Here is an 18,965-nt window from a genome sequence, read left to right as displayed (position 1 = left end):
GTAATGCTGGGCTCTGCTGGATGACCGGTGGGCAGGCACCCGCACCCCACCGAGGGGGAGGGCGCCTCCTAGAAGAGGGGGGAGTGGTTGTGGCAAGTGTTCTTGGAGATGCTGGAAAGTGCTCCATATCAGGGGGAATGGGGAAAGAAGTTTGGGGAGACGGGTGGCAGGCAAGCATAGAGGGCAGAAAGGTCGAAGTGGGGGTACTGAGACCTCCCCTAGCTGGGGGGGGGGGTCTCCACCTTACCCAGATCGCGGTGCTCCAGGACACAGTGAGCTATATAGGCCGGATGGCAGTGCAGACACTGGCATTTCTTGCAAAACAGGATCTCGCAGCGCGCGCAGCCCCCGTGGCGCGGCCGCCCCCGCCGCGTCTCCAGCACGCATGGCTCCTCCGGGGGGCTCCGCTTCCTGCCGGCGGGGCCCCCGAGTGCTCAGTGCCCCGGCGCCCCTCCCTCGGAGGAGCGGGAGGCTGTGGAAGGACGCGTCTCACCTGTCGGCGGGGGCCGCCAGGCTAGCGAGCAGCGCCAAGGGGCTGAGCCAGCTCCAGAAGCCGAGGTCCGTGCGCCGCTGCAGCGCCGCCTGCTGGGTGCTGGGCTCCTGGCGCAGCGGGCAGTAGGACACCGAGCTGCGCTCGCGGGCCTCGCGCGCCCCCGCCTCGCGCGCCCCGGACCCGCGCGTCCCCGACCCGCGCGCCCCCGCTTCGTCCTGCGAGGCACCCTGCGCGGTAGGCCTCGGTTCCTCCTCCTCCTCTTCCTCCTCCTCCTCCTCTTCCTCCTCCTCCTCTTCCTCCCCCGAACCCTCCAGGTCTTCCTCGCGCTCCGCCTTCCTGGCCCGGGTGTCCTGTTCCTTCTTCCATAAGGGGGTCTTCACACCTGCGGGGCGGGAAGCGGTCAGTGCGGGCCTGCTGTCCCCCAGCGGAGGACCTGGGAGCTCTGATTGCCGCAGGAGCCTGATGGGACTTTGGGGGAGGGAGCGGGGGGGGGGAGGGGATGAATCTGACTTTTCGCAGGTTCTTGTACTTCCTAGCTAAGGAATCCTAGCAAGTCGCCTGGCTTCTGCCAAGTTCTTGTTGGTCATCAGTAGAATGGAAAGCAGTGCCTACCTCAAGGGTTGTTGAAAAACAGTGTCTGTACAGCGCCCAACCTCAGGCTTGGGGGTGCGGGGACAGGAGAGAAGGGGTAAGCAATCAACCTGTAGATTGCCAAGGAAGAAACCTGATCTCTGTAGGCTGTTAATAAACATTGATTGTCCTCATTGGTTGTCTTTGTTTTCTAAGTGAGATTTCTTTCCTCAACGTGGGGCAGTCCTGCATGATCACTGGTGGGCAGTCTGCAAGTATCTCTGTGTGATTATGAGAAGTTTCCTGTTGGGCAAGTCTAAGCAGAAAAGGGCCTCTGCTACATCCAATCAATTGGGAAAAGGCTGCCCTGGGAGTGAACCAATTAGGAAAAGGAATCTCTTTCTTCTTCTGTCCAGTAGTAGTAGACCACTGAAGAGGCATTATGAAGTCCAGAGAAGATAAAGATGGGAACTGAGCAGGCAAAGAGATGTGGGTGTGGACATCAAAACTAGGAAGGAGAAAAGAGAGGCCTTGTAATCACATAGACTGGTCATTAAGAAAAAGCTCAGATTTTCCTCTGGGACTGCCAGGATGATGGGCAGGTTGGTGGAAGCTAGGCCACAAGGCCCTTAGCCTAGTCCCCAGACGGCCACTTACCAAGTCTATCCATTCTTCCCAAAGCGGACCTGTCCACTTCCTGGGCAGGGACTGGGATGTGAGGGGGTGCTGGGAGCCTGTAGAACTTGATGGGGTCTCTAGGGCCTTTGTTGGCTCTTGGGGATTGGGAGGGTGGGGTAGAGGAACATTGGAGGCGGGGCTAGAACTTCAGCTCCTGTAGCATTCCACTCAGAACTGCTACCTTTTCCAGAGCCTCTGAAGTACTCAGAACTCATGTTCTTCTACCTCCACTCTCCCCCCGCCCCCCACACACACAGCAGGAACTGGGGGGGAGGTAGCTTTAAGCCCTCATAGATTGGGTTCAAATCCTAGCTCTACTTAACATCATTTACGTTTTTTGACTTTCAGCAATTGTTTTTACAGTTAGGAGACTACAGCTGGGAGCTCTTCCTGGATAAAGGCACCAGGAGCAGTCTCCTCAGGTGGCTCCTGAGATCTCCTGCTTTCAGCAGGCACAGCTGCACCAAGGAGCCCAGATCAGGACTTGCAGGGAGCATCCCATCAAGACACCACCACAAAGTATCTGAGGCCCAGTTGTTCTTCTCGTCTGTCCAGCCTCCTCCTCCTCCCACATCTGTCCAGCAGCCCTTTGCCACTGAGGATGTGCATTTCTTCTTCCTGGGAGCAATTTCGGGGCTTGTGAGACTTTCAGAAAGACAACACTAGCAAAAAGCATGTTGAAAGTGTATCTTCTAGCCTCCTAATGGTCTTCTGTGAGAGCACCCACACAAGCAGAGGATGGTGTCAGACATACATATAGGAGAGCCCTGAGAGAAGGGAGGAACCTACATTGAGAGCAAGTGCAAACTCAGAATGGACAATCTCCATCCAAAAGTGATGGCTTCACATCATTGGCAAGCCCAAGCATTATTTTCTAACTCTTGTAGGTGATGCCAGTTATCAAAAATAAAGCTGGGACCAAGCACCAGTGGTTCACATCTGTAATCCTAGCTACTCAGAAAGTTGAGATCTGAGGATCCCAGTACAAAGCCAGCCCAGCCAAGAAAGTCCCTGAGACTCTTATCTCTAATAAACTATCGAGAAAAAGCCAGAAGTTGGGGCTGGGAAGGTGGCTTAGTGGTAGAGTGTTTGCCTCACACGCATGAGGCCCTGGGTTCGATAAACAGAAAAATCCGTAAGTGGTGCTGTGGCTCAAGTGGTAGAGCGCAAGCCTTGAGTTGAAGAGCTAAGGGACAGTGCCCAGGCCCAGAGTTCAAGCCCCATGACCGACACCAAAAACAAACAAACAAACAAACCCAAAGAAAGAAAAGAGAAAAAGACAGAAGTGGCACTGTGGCTCAAATGATACAATGATAGCATTAAGCAAAAGAAGCTCAGGGACAGAGCCCAGTGCCCAGAATTCAAGCCCCAGGACCAGCATCTTCATCATCACCACCACCACCACCACCATCATCATCATCATCATCAAGCTGTGTATAGTGGTTCATGCCTGTAATTTCAGTAGGGAGGCTGAGAAGTGGCTTATGAATTTGAGGCCAGCTCGGTCTATATAGAAAAACCATGTTAATAAATAAATGTAAAACTGCAGAGGGTTTTTTTCATATTAAACTTTATTTATTTGTTGGTAGTACTGGAGTTTGAACTCAAGGCTTCACAGGCCAGCACTCTACCTCTTGTGCTATGCCCTCAGCTATTTCTGCTTTGTTATTTTTCTAATAGGAGTGTCAGGTTTTTGGTTTTTTGTTTTTCCCAAGGCCCACTTCAAGACATGAACGCTAAGGCTCAGAATCTAGGCTACAGAATGTGTCCTTTACAAGTTACTGACAGGCTCCATACAAGTGTGGTAGGGGGAGGAGGAAGAACTCCATTTTATTTGCTCTACTTTTGTCTTCCAAATATTCCTTTCATGCTGTTAACTGACAGCAACCCAACTCAAAGTAGCATAAGAATAAAAGAGTGGGTAGGCCCAATCTCTGTCACTGCTCCATCTGTGTCTTCCTGCTAATTAAGAACTCCTCTGACCTAGTAAAAATGTGAGCATAGAATTTCTCATTTCTTATTCAAAGCCCAGTTCACACTTTTTTCCATCCTTAAATCTTCCAAAAGGAATGATCTCTACCCAACTCTTTTAGAGCTGGCTAGAGGCTTTTTCTAGTTCTCTTTCATTTTGTATGTGTGTTTAAATTCCTGGGGCTGGGATTCAGCACAGTGGTAGAACACTTGCCTAGTATATGCAAAGCCCTGGATTCCATTCCCAGCACTGAAAATAATAATAATGCTAAAGAGCAATAAATAATAATCCCTAGCCTACACAGAGTGTTTAAAAAGTAAGGATTGCATTTAAATAAAGAAGATTCCCCAAGCGGAGCACTGGTGGCTCACACCTATAATCCCAGCAACTCAAGAGGCTGAGATCAGAGAACCAAGGATCAAGAGATCAAGGTTCAAAGCATGCCTGGACAGGAAAGTCCATAAGACTCTTAACCACCAATGAACCACCAAAAAGTTGGAAATGGAGCTGGAAGTAGCTCAGGTGGTAGAGTGCCAGGCATGAGCGCAAAAGTTAAGGGACAGAGCCCAGCTTGAACATAGTTCAAGACCCCGTACTAGCACACAAAAAGACTCATAAATTCATGTAATTAAGAGTTAATAATCCATAAAAAAGTGAAAATTACTAAGCTGGCACCAGTAGCATGCACCTGTAATCTAGCTACTCAGGAGGCTGAAATCTGAGCATCGTGGTTCAAAGCCAGCCCAAGCAGGGAAGTCCATGAAACTCTTACCTCCAATTAACCACCAGAAACTCAGAAGTAGCACTGTGGCTCTAAGTGGTAGAGCAGTCATCTTGAGCAAAAGAGCTCAGGAACAGTGCCCAGGCCCTGACTTCAAGCCCCATGACAGACAAAACTTAAAAAGAAGAAGAAAGAGAATGAGAAAGAGGAGGAGAATAGTTTCTTCTGTGTGCTCCAGGCCTGCAACCTTGAAATTCTAACCATACAACTGTGAAAAGAGGAGCTGGGAAGGTGGCTCAGTGTTAGAGTGCTTGCCTAGCATGCATGAAACCCTGGGTTTGATTCCTCAGTACTATAGAAACAGAAAAAGCTGGAAGTGACACTGTGGCTCAGTGGTAGATTGCTAACCTTGAACACAAAGCAGCTCAGAGAAAGTGCCCCGGCCCTGAGTTCAAGCCCCAGGACTAGAAAAAGAAAATTGTGAAAAGATCCTACCCTTGTAGCTCTGATTTTTAAAAACCAAAAGAAGGGCTCTATTTAGCTTGAGTCTCATGCTTACCTCCTAGACCAGTAGGTTCCCTAAGAAGGAAAAGGAAAGATCAGATGCTTTTTTTTGTTCTCCTAGTGAGGGTGGAAGGAATACCAATATTTGGCAGGCTACAGTGGCCAAGACAGCCTCTCCACCCAACATATACAACAAATAATCGGCTAGCTTAAATCGTCAACATTGCCAAAGTGGAGACACTCTGTTTAGACCAATCCTGTGAACTCCTTAAGAGTTGTGTCATCATCTCCACCAGTACCTCCTGGCCTGATCTACTCTCTCTTCCTCACAGGACAGTAATAGTTTAAGCACTGTCCAACTCCACCCTTGGTCCTGCAGGCCCTCTCTACTCAGCTGCCTGAGTTAGAGCACGTTTCTCTCCTGCTCACCACTCTGTAGTGCATTTGTCACTTCACTCAGGAAGAAACAACAACAAAAGCCAACCCAAAGTCTCTGGAGTCACTATAGGGTCCTGTAGGATGGGACCCCTGTGGTTACTTCCTTTCTCACCTTTCTTCCCATTGCTATTTTTGGAATGTATCTCACAGCTTTTGCACGAGCTGCTACCTCTGCTGGAGCACTCTCCCCCCCAGGTAGTTAATTGCCAATGTGCTTCCTCACTTCTTAGATTTCACATGTCGCCTTTTCATAAGGCTTTCCTTGATCACCTCTGTAATCTCCTCCCTACAACTTCTCCTTTGCTCCTTTATTATTTCAGGTTTTGGGGGGTTTTGGGGGGGCCTGAACTCTGGGCCTAGGCGCTGTCCCTCAGCTCTTCAGCTCAAGGCTAGCGCTCTACCACTTGAGCCACAGCACCACTTCCGGCTTTTTTCTTTTTGCTTATGTGGTGCTGAGGAATCGAACCCAGGGCCTCAGGCATGCAAGGCAAGCGCTCTACCACTGAGCCACCTTCCCAGCCCCTATTTCAGTTTTTTTTTTAAATAATTGTTATTATACTCTCAGTTTTTTTTTTTAACCAGTATTTGGTTTACTACTACAGATTTATCTTGCTGTTTGTTTGTTGTGGTACTGGGATTTTGAACTTGGGGCCTTGCACTTGGCCAGGCAGGTGCTCTATCGTTTGAGTCATACACCAAGCCCTTTTTGTTTTAGTTGTTTTTATTGATAAGTCTCACATTTATGCCTAGACTAGTCTGGTCCATCATCTTCCTATTTATACTTCCCATCTGGTTGGCATGCTTTACCACATCTGTCTGTCATTGGTTGAAATGGGATCTTGTGAATGTTTTGTCTGGGCTGGCCTCTAACCATGATCTTCTAAATTTCTGCTTCTTTAGGAACTGGAATGATAGGTGTGAAGGACAACACTTGGTTGAATTGGTTTTTTTTTTTCCAAGAGTCTTTGCTATGGAACCCAGGTTGACCTTGAAATTTTGATCTTCTTGGTCTCAGCCTCTCAAGTGCTGAGATTCTAGGCATGTACCACCATTCCCAGCCAGATTTATCTGTTGTTCTTTCACCACCCAGTAACATATTAGTAGCTCCAACAGTCCAAGGGCCTGTTTATTGCTCTATCCTTAGATCCATAATAAGGCCTGACAGAGTAGGTGCTCAAGAAATCTTTGCTGAATGAACAGCCGTCTATGGCCATAGGGGTGAGGTGCTCTGATTGACAAGTCTGTTCCTGAAGGATCACATGGTTAGAGCAGAGATGGGGCAGGTTCTGCAGATGTAGCACACAGTGCTGCTCAGAGAATCATTGAGAGTTATGTCCTACCCATATCAGTGCCTGAGTTTTCTGCTGCTCTGCTGTTTTACATACATTATTCTTTTATTCCTCCCAGCACCCTAGAGAGGCAGACATTTTACAGTCAGACATGCTGGGTGGTGTGGTAGTGTATGCAGTTTATGTAGGGATTTAGGTTGAAACGCCTCAGTGTGTGTGTGTGTGTGTGTGTGTGTGTGTGTGTGTGTGTGTGTGAATACCTCTTCTCCAGTGCTCTCTGAATCCTAAGAAAGCACAATAGCCCCTGCTTTTCTCCCTGCTCTCTTCAACTCCCCCCCCAAACCCACCCCACACACTAGGTTAGCTGGGTGAGAGAGGTCAGCCCCAGACTTGCTGCCCGCTTCCTAGGCACCAGGGCTCACTTCAGGCAGCCAGCCTGCCTGAAGGGTTAACAAGGAGTGTTTGTAGCAGCCTCTGTCTCCAAGGAGAGGAAGGAAAGCAGAGCAGGGAGGGCACAGCCCTGCCAGGTTCCCTGACTAGTGGCAGTATAGCAGTGACCAGTCAGAGACAGCAGCTTGACCTGTCCAGCCCTGGGGGAGAGAGGAGTGTCCTTAACTTCCACCCACCCTGGGAGATTCTGAACTCTCTGTGGACTGGCTAGCCTAGAGTGAGGTTGCTGCAAGGGCCACCAAACAGGGAAAGTTCTGGCAGGGACTGAGGAATGTGGGGGGGATGGAGGCAGGGCCTGGCCTGGAGGCTGGAGCCAGAAGCAAGTAGAGACAAAGCCAGAAATCCTGGGAGCTCTGAAGGTAGAAGGGGACCCTTGATTTGGGGAGAATTGGGGAGTGAAGAGTGAGGTGTGAGACTGGGGACACTCACACCCCCCTCTGCTGAGGTTCCAGCAATGTCCCAGCGCAGGGGACTCAGGAGGAGACCCAGCACACCGGTGGCTCCTGTACGCAGCATCCGGCCCTTCAAGTCCAGCGAGCAGTATCTGGAGGCCATGAAGGAAGACCTGGCCGAGTGGCTGCGGGATCTCTACGGGCTGAACATTGACGCAGCCAACTTCCTGCAGGTGCTGGAGACAGGCCTGGTACTGTGCCGGCATGCCAACACCGTCACCGAGGCTGCCCTGGCTTTCTTGGCAGAGGCACCTGCTAGGGCCCAAAGGATTCCTGTGCCCCGGACTGGGGTTTCCTGCAATGGGGCTGCCCAACCAGGTAGCTTCCAGGCCAGGGACAATGTGTCCAACTTCATCCAGTGGTGTCGCAAGGAGATGGGAATTCAAGGTAATCCCCCATATGCCCGACTCTTCTCTCTGAGGCTCAGGCCAGAACTGGGGGTGGGGGGAGGGATCAAGACCCTGGGTGCTTCTTCTAGATTTGCCTTGGGGTAGCTCATTTCCTTTCATGACTCATTTCCCCCACTCCTAGTAAATACATAGGGATGATAGATCAGTGGATGTGACCCATATATGACCCATATATGAAGCACCTCTTCTGTGCTGAGCACTACTGTGGGCATAAAGTACAGAAGACCATGAAACTGGGTGCCCAAGTAACAGACCCCCCCCAACACACACACACACACACACACACACACACACTCAAAATCCAGGTGTGAGTGGGGAGGGGGCAGACCTGTTGATGTAGAGGTGGGAGTTAGGAAAGGATTTGTGGAGGGAGGAGAGGACTATAAGGTGTAAACAGAAGTCTAGGGAAGGTTATTCTAGGGAAGGGCAGGGTGGGGACAAGCATTGAGTGTAGATGCCTGGGAGAAGCTGAGATCCGGAAGATGCAGGGCTGGGTGGGGGTGGGGTGGGGGAAGAATTCAGGACACAAAGGCAGGAGGGACAATGCTAGGGACAGGCCCAGTCAAGCTGAGACTTGTAGGACTTAGGGGAGGGACATGACAGGATTCCTCAACTCACTGGCCTGAGAGACCCAGGAAAGACATTTTGTCATCCCTAGGCCAAAGATTGGTGTGTGAATGAGACAGGAAGGGCCAGGCTCTTGGGCTGCTGGCTGGTGACAGGGCAAGACTGGAGGGTTCAGAAGAGCTAGTGTTTAGGCTGAGTAGTTCTGTGATAGAGCATGTACTTAAATATGCCATGGCTTTGGGTTCCATCCCAGCACTACAAAATAATAATGATAATGATAATAATAATAATAATAATAATAATAATTTAAAGTTGGGGTTTGATAGAGCACTTCCCCATAGTAGGCATCACTACAAATGCTAACTGAGGATAGCTTATCTAGTCCTCACAACAGGCTGTGAAACAGGCCATGTCTCAGCTCCACAGAAGATTAGCTCAAGGTCACACAGTGGCAGGCCAGTCAGGGACAGGGTGTCCTGAGCTTGTACTCAGCTCTGCCTGGTTATACCCGAGCTAGGATTATGGATGAGGTAGGAAGTGGGAAGTGGACCAAACAGTTTCCAAGTTCCTGGTCCATCCTGGTGGTCTGAGGGGTTGGAGGAAAGGCTACATGGAATGGACCCTTTACCCTGCTTTCCCCTGGCTCCCACCTAGATCTTTTACACCACCTCTTCTCACCCCAGCCTCTCCTGCCAGCTTCTCCCCCCCCCGCCCCCAGCGCCTGAAGCAGGCTGCTCAGACACCCTCTTAGGGGTCGTCTCCACCCCAAGATCCTGAGACCCTCACGTCTGCACCCATGTCTGGGACGGTGCCCTGGGCTTCCTTAGGTGGTAAGCAGGGATTTCTCTCACGCTGCCTGCGCACCCCCCTCCCCCGCCCCCCTGCATCCCACCCCAAGAGGTGCTGATGTTCGAGACGGAGGACTTGGTGCGGCGCAAGAACGTGAAGAATGTGGTGCTGTGTCTGCTGGAGCTCGGCCGCCGGGCCTGGCGCTTCGGCGTGGCGGCACCCACCCTGGTGCAGCTGGAGGAGGAGATTGAGGAGGAGCTGCGGCAGGAGCTGGCCCTGCCCCCGCCCGACCCCCCACCGCCCGCGCCCCCCAAGCGCCGGCCTTGCCACTTCCGCAACCTGGATCAGATGGTGAGGGAGCCCTGCACGCACCCCTGCATCTGCACCCACCTCTCTCCCTGCGCCTTTCCTGCTCCAGCCTCACTCTGGGGCACCATCTCTCCACCGTGTGGCTGAGAGTAGTCAACTTCCACCAGAGCCCCCATTCCAACCATGTGGGCAGGGGTCATGCTCCTTACTAGGTTTTGAGCTCCAAGTTTGGCAGGGGCTCTACCACTAGAACCATACCCATATCCCAACTCAAGATTCAAGTACTGGTAGGGACAGGAATAACATCTACCTGTTACATGTGTCAGCCCAGGCAATTTGAATGGTTAGCTCTGTGGGAAAGGGGTCCTCCATAGGAGGTAGCTCTTTTTGTGAAGAATCCCTTTTCTCTACAGGAGGAAATAGAGTTCAGAGATATTTTTTGTTTTGTTTTTGCCAGTCCTGTGGCTTGAGCTCAGGGCCTGGGCACTGTCCCTGAACTTCTTTTTTTACTTAAGGCTAGTACTCTACCACTTGAGTCACAGCATCACTTGCAGTCTTTTCTGTTTATGTGGCACTGAGGAATTGAACCCAGGGCTTCATGCATGCTAGGCAAGCACTCTACCACTAAGCCACATTCCCAGTTCAGATACTTCTTTTCTTTTCCTTCCCTGTGTCTCCCCCCACCCCCTACCCCCTGCCCCAGAAGCAGGGCATTACATGAGCCAGCAGCACTTGGCTTCTTCAGGGAGGTCTTAACTAAAGGTCTGTGATGCAGAGGACATGGGACTCTGATCCAAGCTCATCAGACTGCCTATCCCACTTCCTCATGGCTCCTGTTAGCTGAGCTTTGAGGGCTTTGAGCCATAGATATTGCTGCAGATCTGGTCTTCATGGGTCTTTACTTGCTCCTCAGCCCCTTGCAGCAAGCTGGGGGATAGGGGATTATCTCTAAAGGCAGGTGGGATCCCATCTAGCTTGATGCAGCATGATGGGGAGACACGGGTGTCCAGGTGGAGGAAGGTTAAGCCCTGTGATCCTTGCCCACAGGTGCAGAGTCTCGTGAGCCGCTGCACATGCCCAGTGCAGTTCTCCATGGTCAAGGTATCTGAGGGGAAGTACCGAGTGGGGGACTCCAACACCCTCATCTTCATCCGGGTAAGTCTGATCTGGGGACTGAGGGGCCTCCATTCTCCTGAGGGGCCTCAGCAGAATGCCCAGCTCCCATGGAAGCTTGGGGGCTAAGGACAAGGTCAGAAAGTCACCATACACCCCAAGACCTTTGCCCTTGGAACTGTTTATCTCTCTAGGAAATTCCTGGCAAATGTGACAAGCTTATGCTATCCTCCCATTGGGGATACTAGAACCACCACCCTCCATTGCTTCCACCATCGCCCCACAGGGAGAAGCAGGGCATGAAGAGGGTACCTCATTTTCCCATTCTACTCCACTCCACCCACATGCTAGGTCACAGGAAGGGACCTGGGAACCTGGGTCTGTGTTCAGTGTGTGGCCCCAGCCACAGACTCGAGTCCAGTCCTCACGCCTGCTCAGTGCGTTCTGCACAGTGAGCAGCAGTGCAGGGCACTCAGCTATACCTAGCTACAGCACCTCACTAAACATAGACTGTGCCCAAGATACAGCCAGCAGCTCACTCACAGCACTGCCAAGACCTTTACTTTGTTGGTTGGTCATGGGGCTGAACTCAAGGCCTGGGCGCTGACCCTGAGCTCTTTTACTCCAGGCTACCACTTTGATCCACAGTGCCACTTCCTGTTTTCTGGTGATTCATTGGAGATAAGAGTCTCATAAACCTTTCTGCATCAGGCTGGCATTGAACAGCCATCCTCAGATCTTAGCCTCCTGAGTAGATAGGATTGCTGGCATGAGCTACTGGCACCCAGCTCCCTTAGCTCTTTTGCTCAAAGCTGGCACTTTACCACTTGAACCACCACTCCACTTTCAGTTTTTTAGTGGTTAATTGGAGATAAGAGTCTCACGGACTTTTCTGCCAGAGCTGGCTTCCAACTGGGATCCTCAGATCTCAGCCTCATTAGTAACTAGGATTATAGGCATGAGCCACCAGTGCCTAGTTAGCTAAGACCTTTTGCTTGGGCACAGAGAGTACCCGGGAGCAGACCTCACCAGACCTTGAGGTAACAGCCTGGTGATGGATAGGGGCAAGGAACTGTTGTCCCATTTTGAGGATGTGGCAGCCTGGAAGGACTATGTGATCTGCCCCATCATTGAGTGGAGTAGGACCCCCACAAGTGGCTCCCTGACAGTGCACAGTTAATGCTAGAAACATTCAGACCCCACATAAGTCTGTAAGATATAAGAAGACACAGACCCCTCTGCCCTGACAGGAGAGAAGAGTGTCTCTTTATACGCAATGCGTCTGATCGCTGGTGCAGCAGGAGGGCAACTTCCTGCCTCTCACTTTGCTTCCCACCTTTGACAACTAGTGTTTACTGGTACCAGTCATGAAGCTGGTGCCAGACTAGACTGCAAACTATATCTGCTCCTGGCCACATGTGTGTAGGAAGGACCTATGGGTATACAAGTATATAGATGGGTGTATCCCTGAGTGTGTGCCAGAAACCTTCCAGCTGGAGTAAGATGCCCTCCACAGTGTCCTCAACCTCACCCTTGCCCCCCCAGATCCTGCGGGACCATGTGATGGTGCGTGTGGGGGGCGGCTGGGACACGCTGGGCCATTATCTGGACAAACATGACCCCTGCCGGTGCACGTCCCTCTGTGAGTTCCCTGAGAGCACTCCCTGGTGGGGCTGGTTGGAGAGGAATAGCTATGGGTTGGGAGGCCAGCAATGGAGGGGGGAGGCAGATGAGATCTCCTAGGGCTTGAGCTTGTGCTGGAGGGTTGGGGAAGACACTAGCTGGGCAATCATGGCACAGTACTGCATACAGCCACTAGGTGGTGTGCAGCACACCCAGAATCAGGCTTGGGTCAGGGTAATCTCTGCAGAGCTAATGTCTGGCTTTGGGATCATCTGTGGTGTGTGACTTTTAAGATATTTAATCTCCAGCAGCCTTTCACACCATCCCAAAGGGGCACAGAATCTAACTAAAAGCTGTGGATGTGCACTACAGATACAACTTCAAGCGAGCCCAATAGCTGACCGCATTGTATCTCCTAAAACTCCTCAACAGGGAAACTGGTGGTGCTGCTGTGGGCCCTCCGGTCTCTAAAGCAGGGTGAGGGAAATGTGGACATCTGAGGAGAGGAACAGCAGGTCCTAGCAGCAGGAATTGAACCCCTCCCTTTTCTCCTTTCTCTTGGGGACTATATTGGTAGCGCACAAACCGGGAAGATTCCTGAAGCCCCAGACTGTACCAGTTCAGCATGAAGTGAGAGTTGAAGATGGCCCCTCACAGCCTCAGCCTGTGATGACCATCAGCCGCTCACAGAGCCCTCTGCCTCCAGTGGACTGGAAGACATATACCTCTTCAGTCCGAAAATTCAGGCTCTCTCCTCACTCCTCCCCCAGACCCTATGGTGAAGAGAGAGCAGCAGCCCTGAAAGAGATGGAGCCATTCCTAAGGTACAGGAAAGGGACAAGGAAGGGTTTCTTTCTCCTTTACAGTGCATCTTCTCAGGGGTCTCTCCACTCCGAGATAAATGGAGCAATGCCCCTACTCCAACAAGACCTCAGGATTGCCAGGTGTGGTATCACATACCTGTAATCCCAGCTAGTAGGGAGACTGAGGCAGAAGACTCTCAAGAAAGAGGCCAACCTGTGCTATATAAGGAGACTGTAGCTCAATTTCAAGAAGGGAGCTAGAGATGTTGCTCACTGGTAACGTGATTACCTAGATGTGCAAGGCCCTGTGGTTTAATCCCCAGTACTGCAAAAACAAAACAAAATGAAAGCAAACAATGGCTGGAGGCATGACTCAAGCAGTAGAGTGTCTGTGTAGCAAGCAGGAGGCCCTGAGTTCAAACTCCATACCACACACATACAATGTAGAATCTTCCATTGTTCAGAACCAAAAAAAAAATCAGTTCTTTTGAGTCATCTACTTACCTTATTTGATTCTCCCATTTCATTTACAAAAAGGAGACAGAAGCCCAGAAAGGCAAAGGACATACCACAGGTCCTTCTGGTAGACATAACACTGAGATCTACCCCTAAGAAGGGTGACCGCCAGTTGTCAGATCTCTGGTCTGGAATGATATGAAATCACCCCAAGCCAGGCCTAGGTTGCCTTCTCTCTGCTGCTCTAAGAACAAGGGAGGGAGCACAGACTGAAGCAGCCATACAGCTGTGTTCCCAAGTCCCTGCTGGCCTCGAGTTTCCCTTTCAGCCTATGATTCTTCTTTTCAGGTCCCAGGAAAGGCCGCTCAGCCCATCTTGGAGGCAGCCATCAGGTGGGGGAAGCTTACCCATTCCTCAGTCCTCACCTACCCATAGGGGCCAAGAGCCACAGGATGCCCTTGTAGGAAGGAAAGAGGAAAAATACTCTGGTCAACTTCCCAGAGGAAGGACTCCTACATCTTGGGTTCATGAGAAGACAGAGGGCCTGGGAATCCATGCCAGGGCCCCTACTCCCCAGAGACATCAAGCTCCTGATGTCACCACCAAAGTGACATCACGGAGGGGACCATCTCCTCTGCCTCATTCCTCAAGCCCAGCCAACCCTCCAGGCCCTGGGCTGCCACACCAGGGTGCTTCCCCCCAGCTCAAGGAGCCAGCATCTGTCCCCTCTCCATCCCCTGTCAAAGGACTCACCAAGATTCCAATCCGGCTATCCCCTGCCTGTCCTGTCACCCCAGGAAGAAGCTGTCCAGGTGCTGCAAATGGAGGTCCTGTGGCAGAAGTGGGGAGAAACCCCAGCTCACCAAAGACTGTCACTGGGGACCTTGCCAGGTCCAGACATGGAAGCTGCTCTGTGGAAGTGAGGCAAGGGGACCAGCAGCCAGACGTCCCAGTCACTGCAGAGGCCGTAGCACCCTGGGGCACTGGCCCACAGGAGCGGGAAAGGCAGCATACCCCCTTGCCCCTTGGCAGGACTGGGAAGCAATCCGTCTACCAGAGACTGGAAGAGCTTGTGGCCAACATGGAGCTGCTGGAAGTAGGGGGTGCCTGTCCCCAGGACACAGGGTCATCAGTCATCCCTCGAAGTGGGGTATACGTCCCCAGCCTGAGTGGGCGGTGGCCTGCACCTGGTGGTCCTTATGACAAAGTCATCCAAGAACTAGCTCAAGGCCCCCCACCCCTCCTTAAAGTGGACCTTGGATCCTGGAAGGTCACCCCTACAGGCTCCCCTAAGCCAGCTGTTACTGGAGGCCCAGGAAACACAAAAGGGAAGCTGGGAGCCAGAGAGAGTAAGCCAAAGGAAAAGGCAAGCCTGAGTGAGGAGGACACCAAGACGAGCCATGTCTTGCCTCCTGGAGGGCAGGAGTGTTCCACCCCTACCGTATCTTCCAGCCAGGAGGCCCCCAGACCTTCACTCTCAGAGTCTCATTCTGACAAAGCCAAGGCTTGCCTAGGCAAGGGCAAGAGAACACTCCAGAAGCCCCAGAGAGTCCCATCCATCTATAAGCTGAAGCTGAGGCCCAGGATCCGGCCCCGGAAGGATCACAGACCTGAGAAGCAGCCTTCACGAATCCCCAAGCCACTGGCCTATCTCTGTCTGGGTTCAGCAGGGGCACTGCACAGGAGCAGACTGTTGAAAACCAGAGTGGGGATCAAGGAAGGGAGGGCAAGCCAGGCAGACAGAGGTTATGCAAGTGAAAATGCGGAGGAGGAAAAGGAAAAGAAAGAGCAGGCCCACCCACTGGAGAGCAGCCCCCAGCCTTTGGAGGACCAGGGCTCTCGGCAGCTGGCTCCAGCCCCACCTCCACCTGAGGAGGAATCCTGGGTCTGAGGAACTTGTGGCGGGGGGTCGGGGGTGGGGAGGAAGGAAGCAAAAAGGAACACATGTATGTAAGAACAGAAGAGCTGTTTGCTCACTTCAACATAGGCCTTGGCCAGGCAGGAGTCAGAAGGCATCACAGACCACCCAGCCAAGTGTGATAATGCAATCTGTAATGCTAGCACTCAAGAGGCAGAGGCAGAAGGATCAAGAATTGGAGGCCAGTCTGGGCTACCTAATGAAATCCTGTCCAGTGTGTGTGTGTGTGGTGGGGGAGGGGGGCTGAGAAGGAAAAGGAGAGAGGGGGAAAGGGAGAAGGAAGGATGGTAGGAGAGAGGGGGGAAGGAGTTAAGAGAGGGAAAGAAAGAGAGAGGGGGGAAGGGCAGCTGAATCTGCTCAGTTGAGGAAAAACACACTGCAATTCCAGCATTAGGCCAGGGGGTGTGGGCATCCCTCTATCTTATCATGCTCCTCCAGAAAAGCTCCCAAAACTCCTGACTCGGCCATTTCCACCTGTCTCCACACTTTTAAGTTATTAAACACATGTGGGTCTTCCTTAAGCCCCAAGCTTCTCGAATCTCTCACAGTAGAGCAGTGGAGGTAGAGGAAGGAGAAGCTTCAAGTGCTCTCCCCACTGGAGAGCATGGGGACAGATGGAAGGAGTTTGTGATGAAGGGGGTTTCCTCTTTGGAGGCTCAGCTAGTCTTGAAGGACCGCACTCTCCTTCCGAAGTGGCTGGAATATCAGCACCATGGACAGGGACAAGGCCAGCCAAATAAAGGTTAGTGCCTAGGCTGGGAAAACAAGAGTCCATTCAGCATCAAGAGAGAGGGTTGACTGAGTTGTTAACACATATACAACTGAGAAGTTATGACTGAGAGGGTCCAAAGTCTCAACCTGGAGTGTGAAGATGCAGAGAAGCTGGCGTAGACTCCTGTGACAACAAGCCTCTAGAGAGCGGCCAGGGCCCATTATTCCCATCTAGAATTAGTTGGAGGTTTTTGCTGTTGGGTAGAAAGGAAATGAATCCCAAGCCCTTCTCCTTTCATCTCCTAGTTGATCTAGGCCTTGAGCCTGAGCCCACATCACCCCCTCACCCTGGTGCCACACAGATCCCGGCCACAGATGCCCTGGGGACCTTCCCTTCCCTCCCTGAGGAACAGGGCGGATACCATGATAGAGAAACAAGGGAAACACTCCCTGATTTTTAATCTGACTTCCATTAACAGCTCAGTGGGCATCACACATACTTCCAGACCCTGTGGTGGGAAACCCTGGTGGTTGGAGGGGAAGGACAGAGACTCAGAATGAGAGTGGAGACCTGAAATTCAATACCTGGGGTGAAGTGGGGACAGTTGAGGGGTGGGGGAGTGCTACATCCCAATAGCTCCCATGAGGGGCAGCCAAAGGCTTGGGCCCCCACCCTTACCTCAGGTACCTCTAAGGTGAGGATGATCGGGGCACTTAGATGCTGCCATCCTTCACCCCATCCCTCTGGGAACCAGGGGTGGGGTTATGGGAGACCAAAGGAGACAGCCCTCTTTCTTACCCTCCCAGCCACTCTGAAGTGTGGGGAAGGGGAGCCACCTCCTCTGTTTCAGAGGGAGGCTCCAAGAGGGAGTCTCTTGCCCAAAGTCAGGCAGTACAGCAGGGTCTAGAACACAGCAACACTAGACTGCTCAAGGTCAGGGTGGCGACTGTGGGGCTCTGCTGCCCCCAGTGTGTGTGTGTGGAGGGAATGGGAAGCAGTGAGGGAAGTCAGAATCAGATTCCCTCGATCAATCCTTCCCTTCGCCTCCTCTCCATCACCCCTCTGAGTACTTGATTTCTTGGTCTAGGTGCTGTAGCCTTGGCCAAGGCTGTGTTCTATATATATGCCCGTCTTTTAACAAGGGTCTTCGATGTGCTCCCACTGGACCTGGAACTGAGGGCCCAAGGAGAACTTCCTTGACCGGGGGCAGAGGACATAGTACCACTGTTCCCTCCCTCCAAGTCCCCCCAGAAATCCCTCAGGCCGTTCCTGGAATCTTCACGATTATTGTTATTTCTAATTCGGTACAAAACTGACAGTGATCAGCTCCGGTGACGAGAGGTAGAAACCCGGCCAGGCAGCCGGAGAAAATGGGGGTGGGGTGAGTTAGGGCATAGGGCCACCTGCTGCTGGGACAAGGGGCGTCAGATCCTGAGGGCCTCCACCAGTGAGTGGGGATGCAGGCGTATCTCCCGCAAGCACAGGGCTCCCCTTAATTCTTTTCCTGGGCTCTGCCCTCCTCCAGATTGTAATCCGAGTCATCTGAGATCTGAAGCAGGCAGAGTCGGGGGTAGTCAGATGGGATGGGACTGAGGGACAGAATGGTCACTGGCACAACCTTACCCCCCCTCCTGGGCACCACCCTGCCTGCCACCAACAGCTCCCCTCACAACCCAACATTCCCTCGATCTGGCCAACCGCCCAGTCAGTGCAGGAGGTAACAGAGGAATGGAACCTGGCAATCATGGAAAGGAATCTAGCCTTTGGGGGGGGGGATTCCCTTGTCCACACTCTGTCAAAGCAAAACAAATGTTTTAAACTTAGGGGTGACCTGGCTTTGGGAACAGGTAGGGGGTGAGGGGCACCCGGCAGGGACGGACCATCGAGTTAAGGCTGGAAGGTAGGTTGTTGTGTCTCTGGGGGTTGCTGAGCAGGGAGGTCTCCCTGGAAGCGGGAGAGCTCGGCCTTCTCCCCCTGACTAATCTGGGACCCCTTGATGGCGGTCTTTGGGCCACCTGCATCTCTCTGCCCTGTGCCAGTGGTGCTGAAGGTCAGAAGGCCTGGCATCACCAAGCTGCCAGGATCTGCGACAAGGGGAAGAAGGAGATGAGAGAGAGCCCTGTGAGCGGAGCTGGGGGTGTGGGGGGGGGGAGGAGGAGGGAAGGGGATAAGACAAGTGAGGACAGACAGACGGACGGACAGACACACACACACCTACACACGCACACGCACTCACACTCGCACTCGGAGAAGACGGGCAGGGGTCTGGCCAAGGCAGCACCTCCTCACCCCACCCTCCAGTTCACCAGCTCACCTCCAGGCCAGGCAGAGGCCGCAGCGCCTCCTGCGGGCCGGGCACCGCACTACACTAAGAACAGCGCGCTGAAGGTGGCTGTGCCCCGCGGGGAGGCCCCGGGGCGGGACGGGGAGGGGGGGGCTCCCCACTCGCCCTGTCCGCCTTTACCCAAAGGTACGCCTCCACCCGGAGGTGCGTGGCTGCGGGGTGGGGGAGAGGCGGCGCTTTGGGGCCAGGACCCTCAAGAGTTTTATTCCCGTGGCGGGAACGGATGATCCCTGCACCGGGGTGGGGGGAGCGCGTTGCTCACACGGGGGTGGGGGGGTGATGGGGAGGATGGGGTGAAGGTAGGGCCTGCAGCAGCCGAGGGCAGGGCGCGTGCGCGCGCAGGCACACGCATGC

The 18,965-nt window shown here is 52.8% G+C and overlaps 3 protein-coding genes across 3 annotated transcripts in view; 1 reads left to right on the top strand and 2 right to left on the bottom strand.

Annotated features, from left to right (window-relative positions):
* Positions 1 to 187: 187 nt before the first annotated feature.
* On the bottom strand, positions 188 to 1,733 carry LOC105983225 (chromosome unknown open reading frame, human C17orf50). Its single transcript, XM_013013068.1, has 4 exons — positions 1,721 to 1,733; positions 775 to 875; positions 494 to 708; positions 188 to 411 (listed from the first exon to the last, which is right to left on the bottom strand). The coding sequence occupies exons 1-4, from the start codon at positions 1,731 to 1,733 to the stop codon at positions 219 to 221; spliced, it is 522 nt and encodes a 173-aa protein (XP_012868522.1). The 3' UTR covers positions 188 to 218.
* Positions 1,734 to 7,569: 5,836 nt separating this feature from the next.
* Positions 7,570 to 15,528, top strand: Gas2l2 (growth arrest-specific 2 like 2). Its single transcript, XM_013013066.1, has 6 exons — positions 7,570 to 7,954; positions 9,443 to 9,684; positions 10,690 to 10,797; positions 12,301 to 12,397; positions 12,956 to 13,202; positions 13,986 to 15,528. The coding sequence occupies exons 1-6, from the start codon at positions 7,570 to 7,572 to the stop codon at positions 15,526 to 15,528; spliced, it is 2,622 nt and encodes an 873-aa protein (XP_012868520.1).
* A 2,626-nt stretch (positions 15,529 to 18,154) lies between these two features.
* The window catches only part of Rasl10b (RAS-like, family 10, member B), a 6,980-nt gene continuing 6,169 nt past the window's right edge, over positions 18,155 to 18,965 (bottom strand). Inside the window, exon 4 of the mRNA XM_013013065.1 lies at positions 18,155 to 18,351. Within this exon, the coding sequence (XP_012868519.1) occupies positions 18,155 to 18,351 (197 nt within the window). The remainder of the gene's footprint in view (positions 18,352 to 18,965) is intronic.

The sequence above is a fragment of the Dipodomys ordii genome, unplaced genomic scaffold (assembly GCF_000151885.1).
Source record: "Dipodomys ordii isolate 6190 unplaced genomic scaffold, Dord_2.0 Scaffold19, whole genome shotgun sequence".
Classification (NCBI taxonomy): domain Eukaryota; kingdom Metazoa; phylum Chordata; class Mammalia; order Rodentia; family Heteromyidae; genus Dipodomys; species Dipodomys ordii.
Note: the sequence above shows the minus strand (reverse complement) of the source record. Positions and strands in the feature narration are given on the sequence as shown.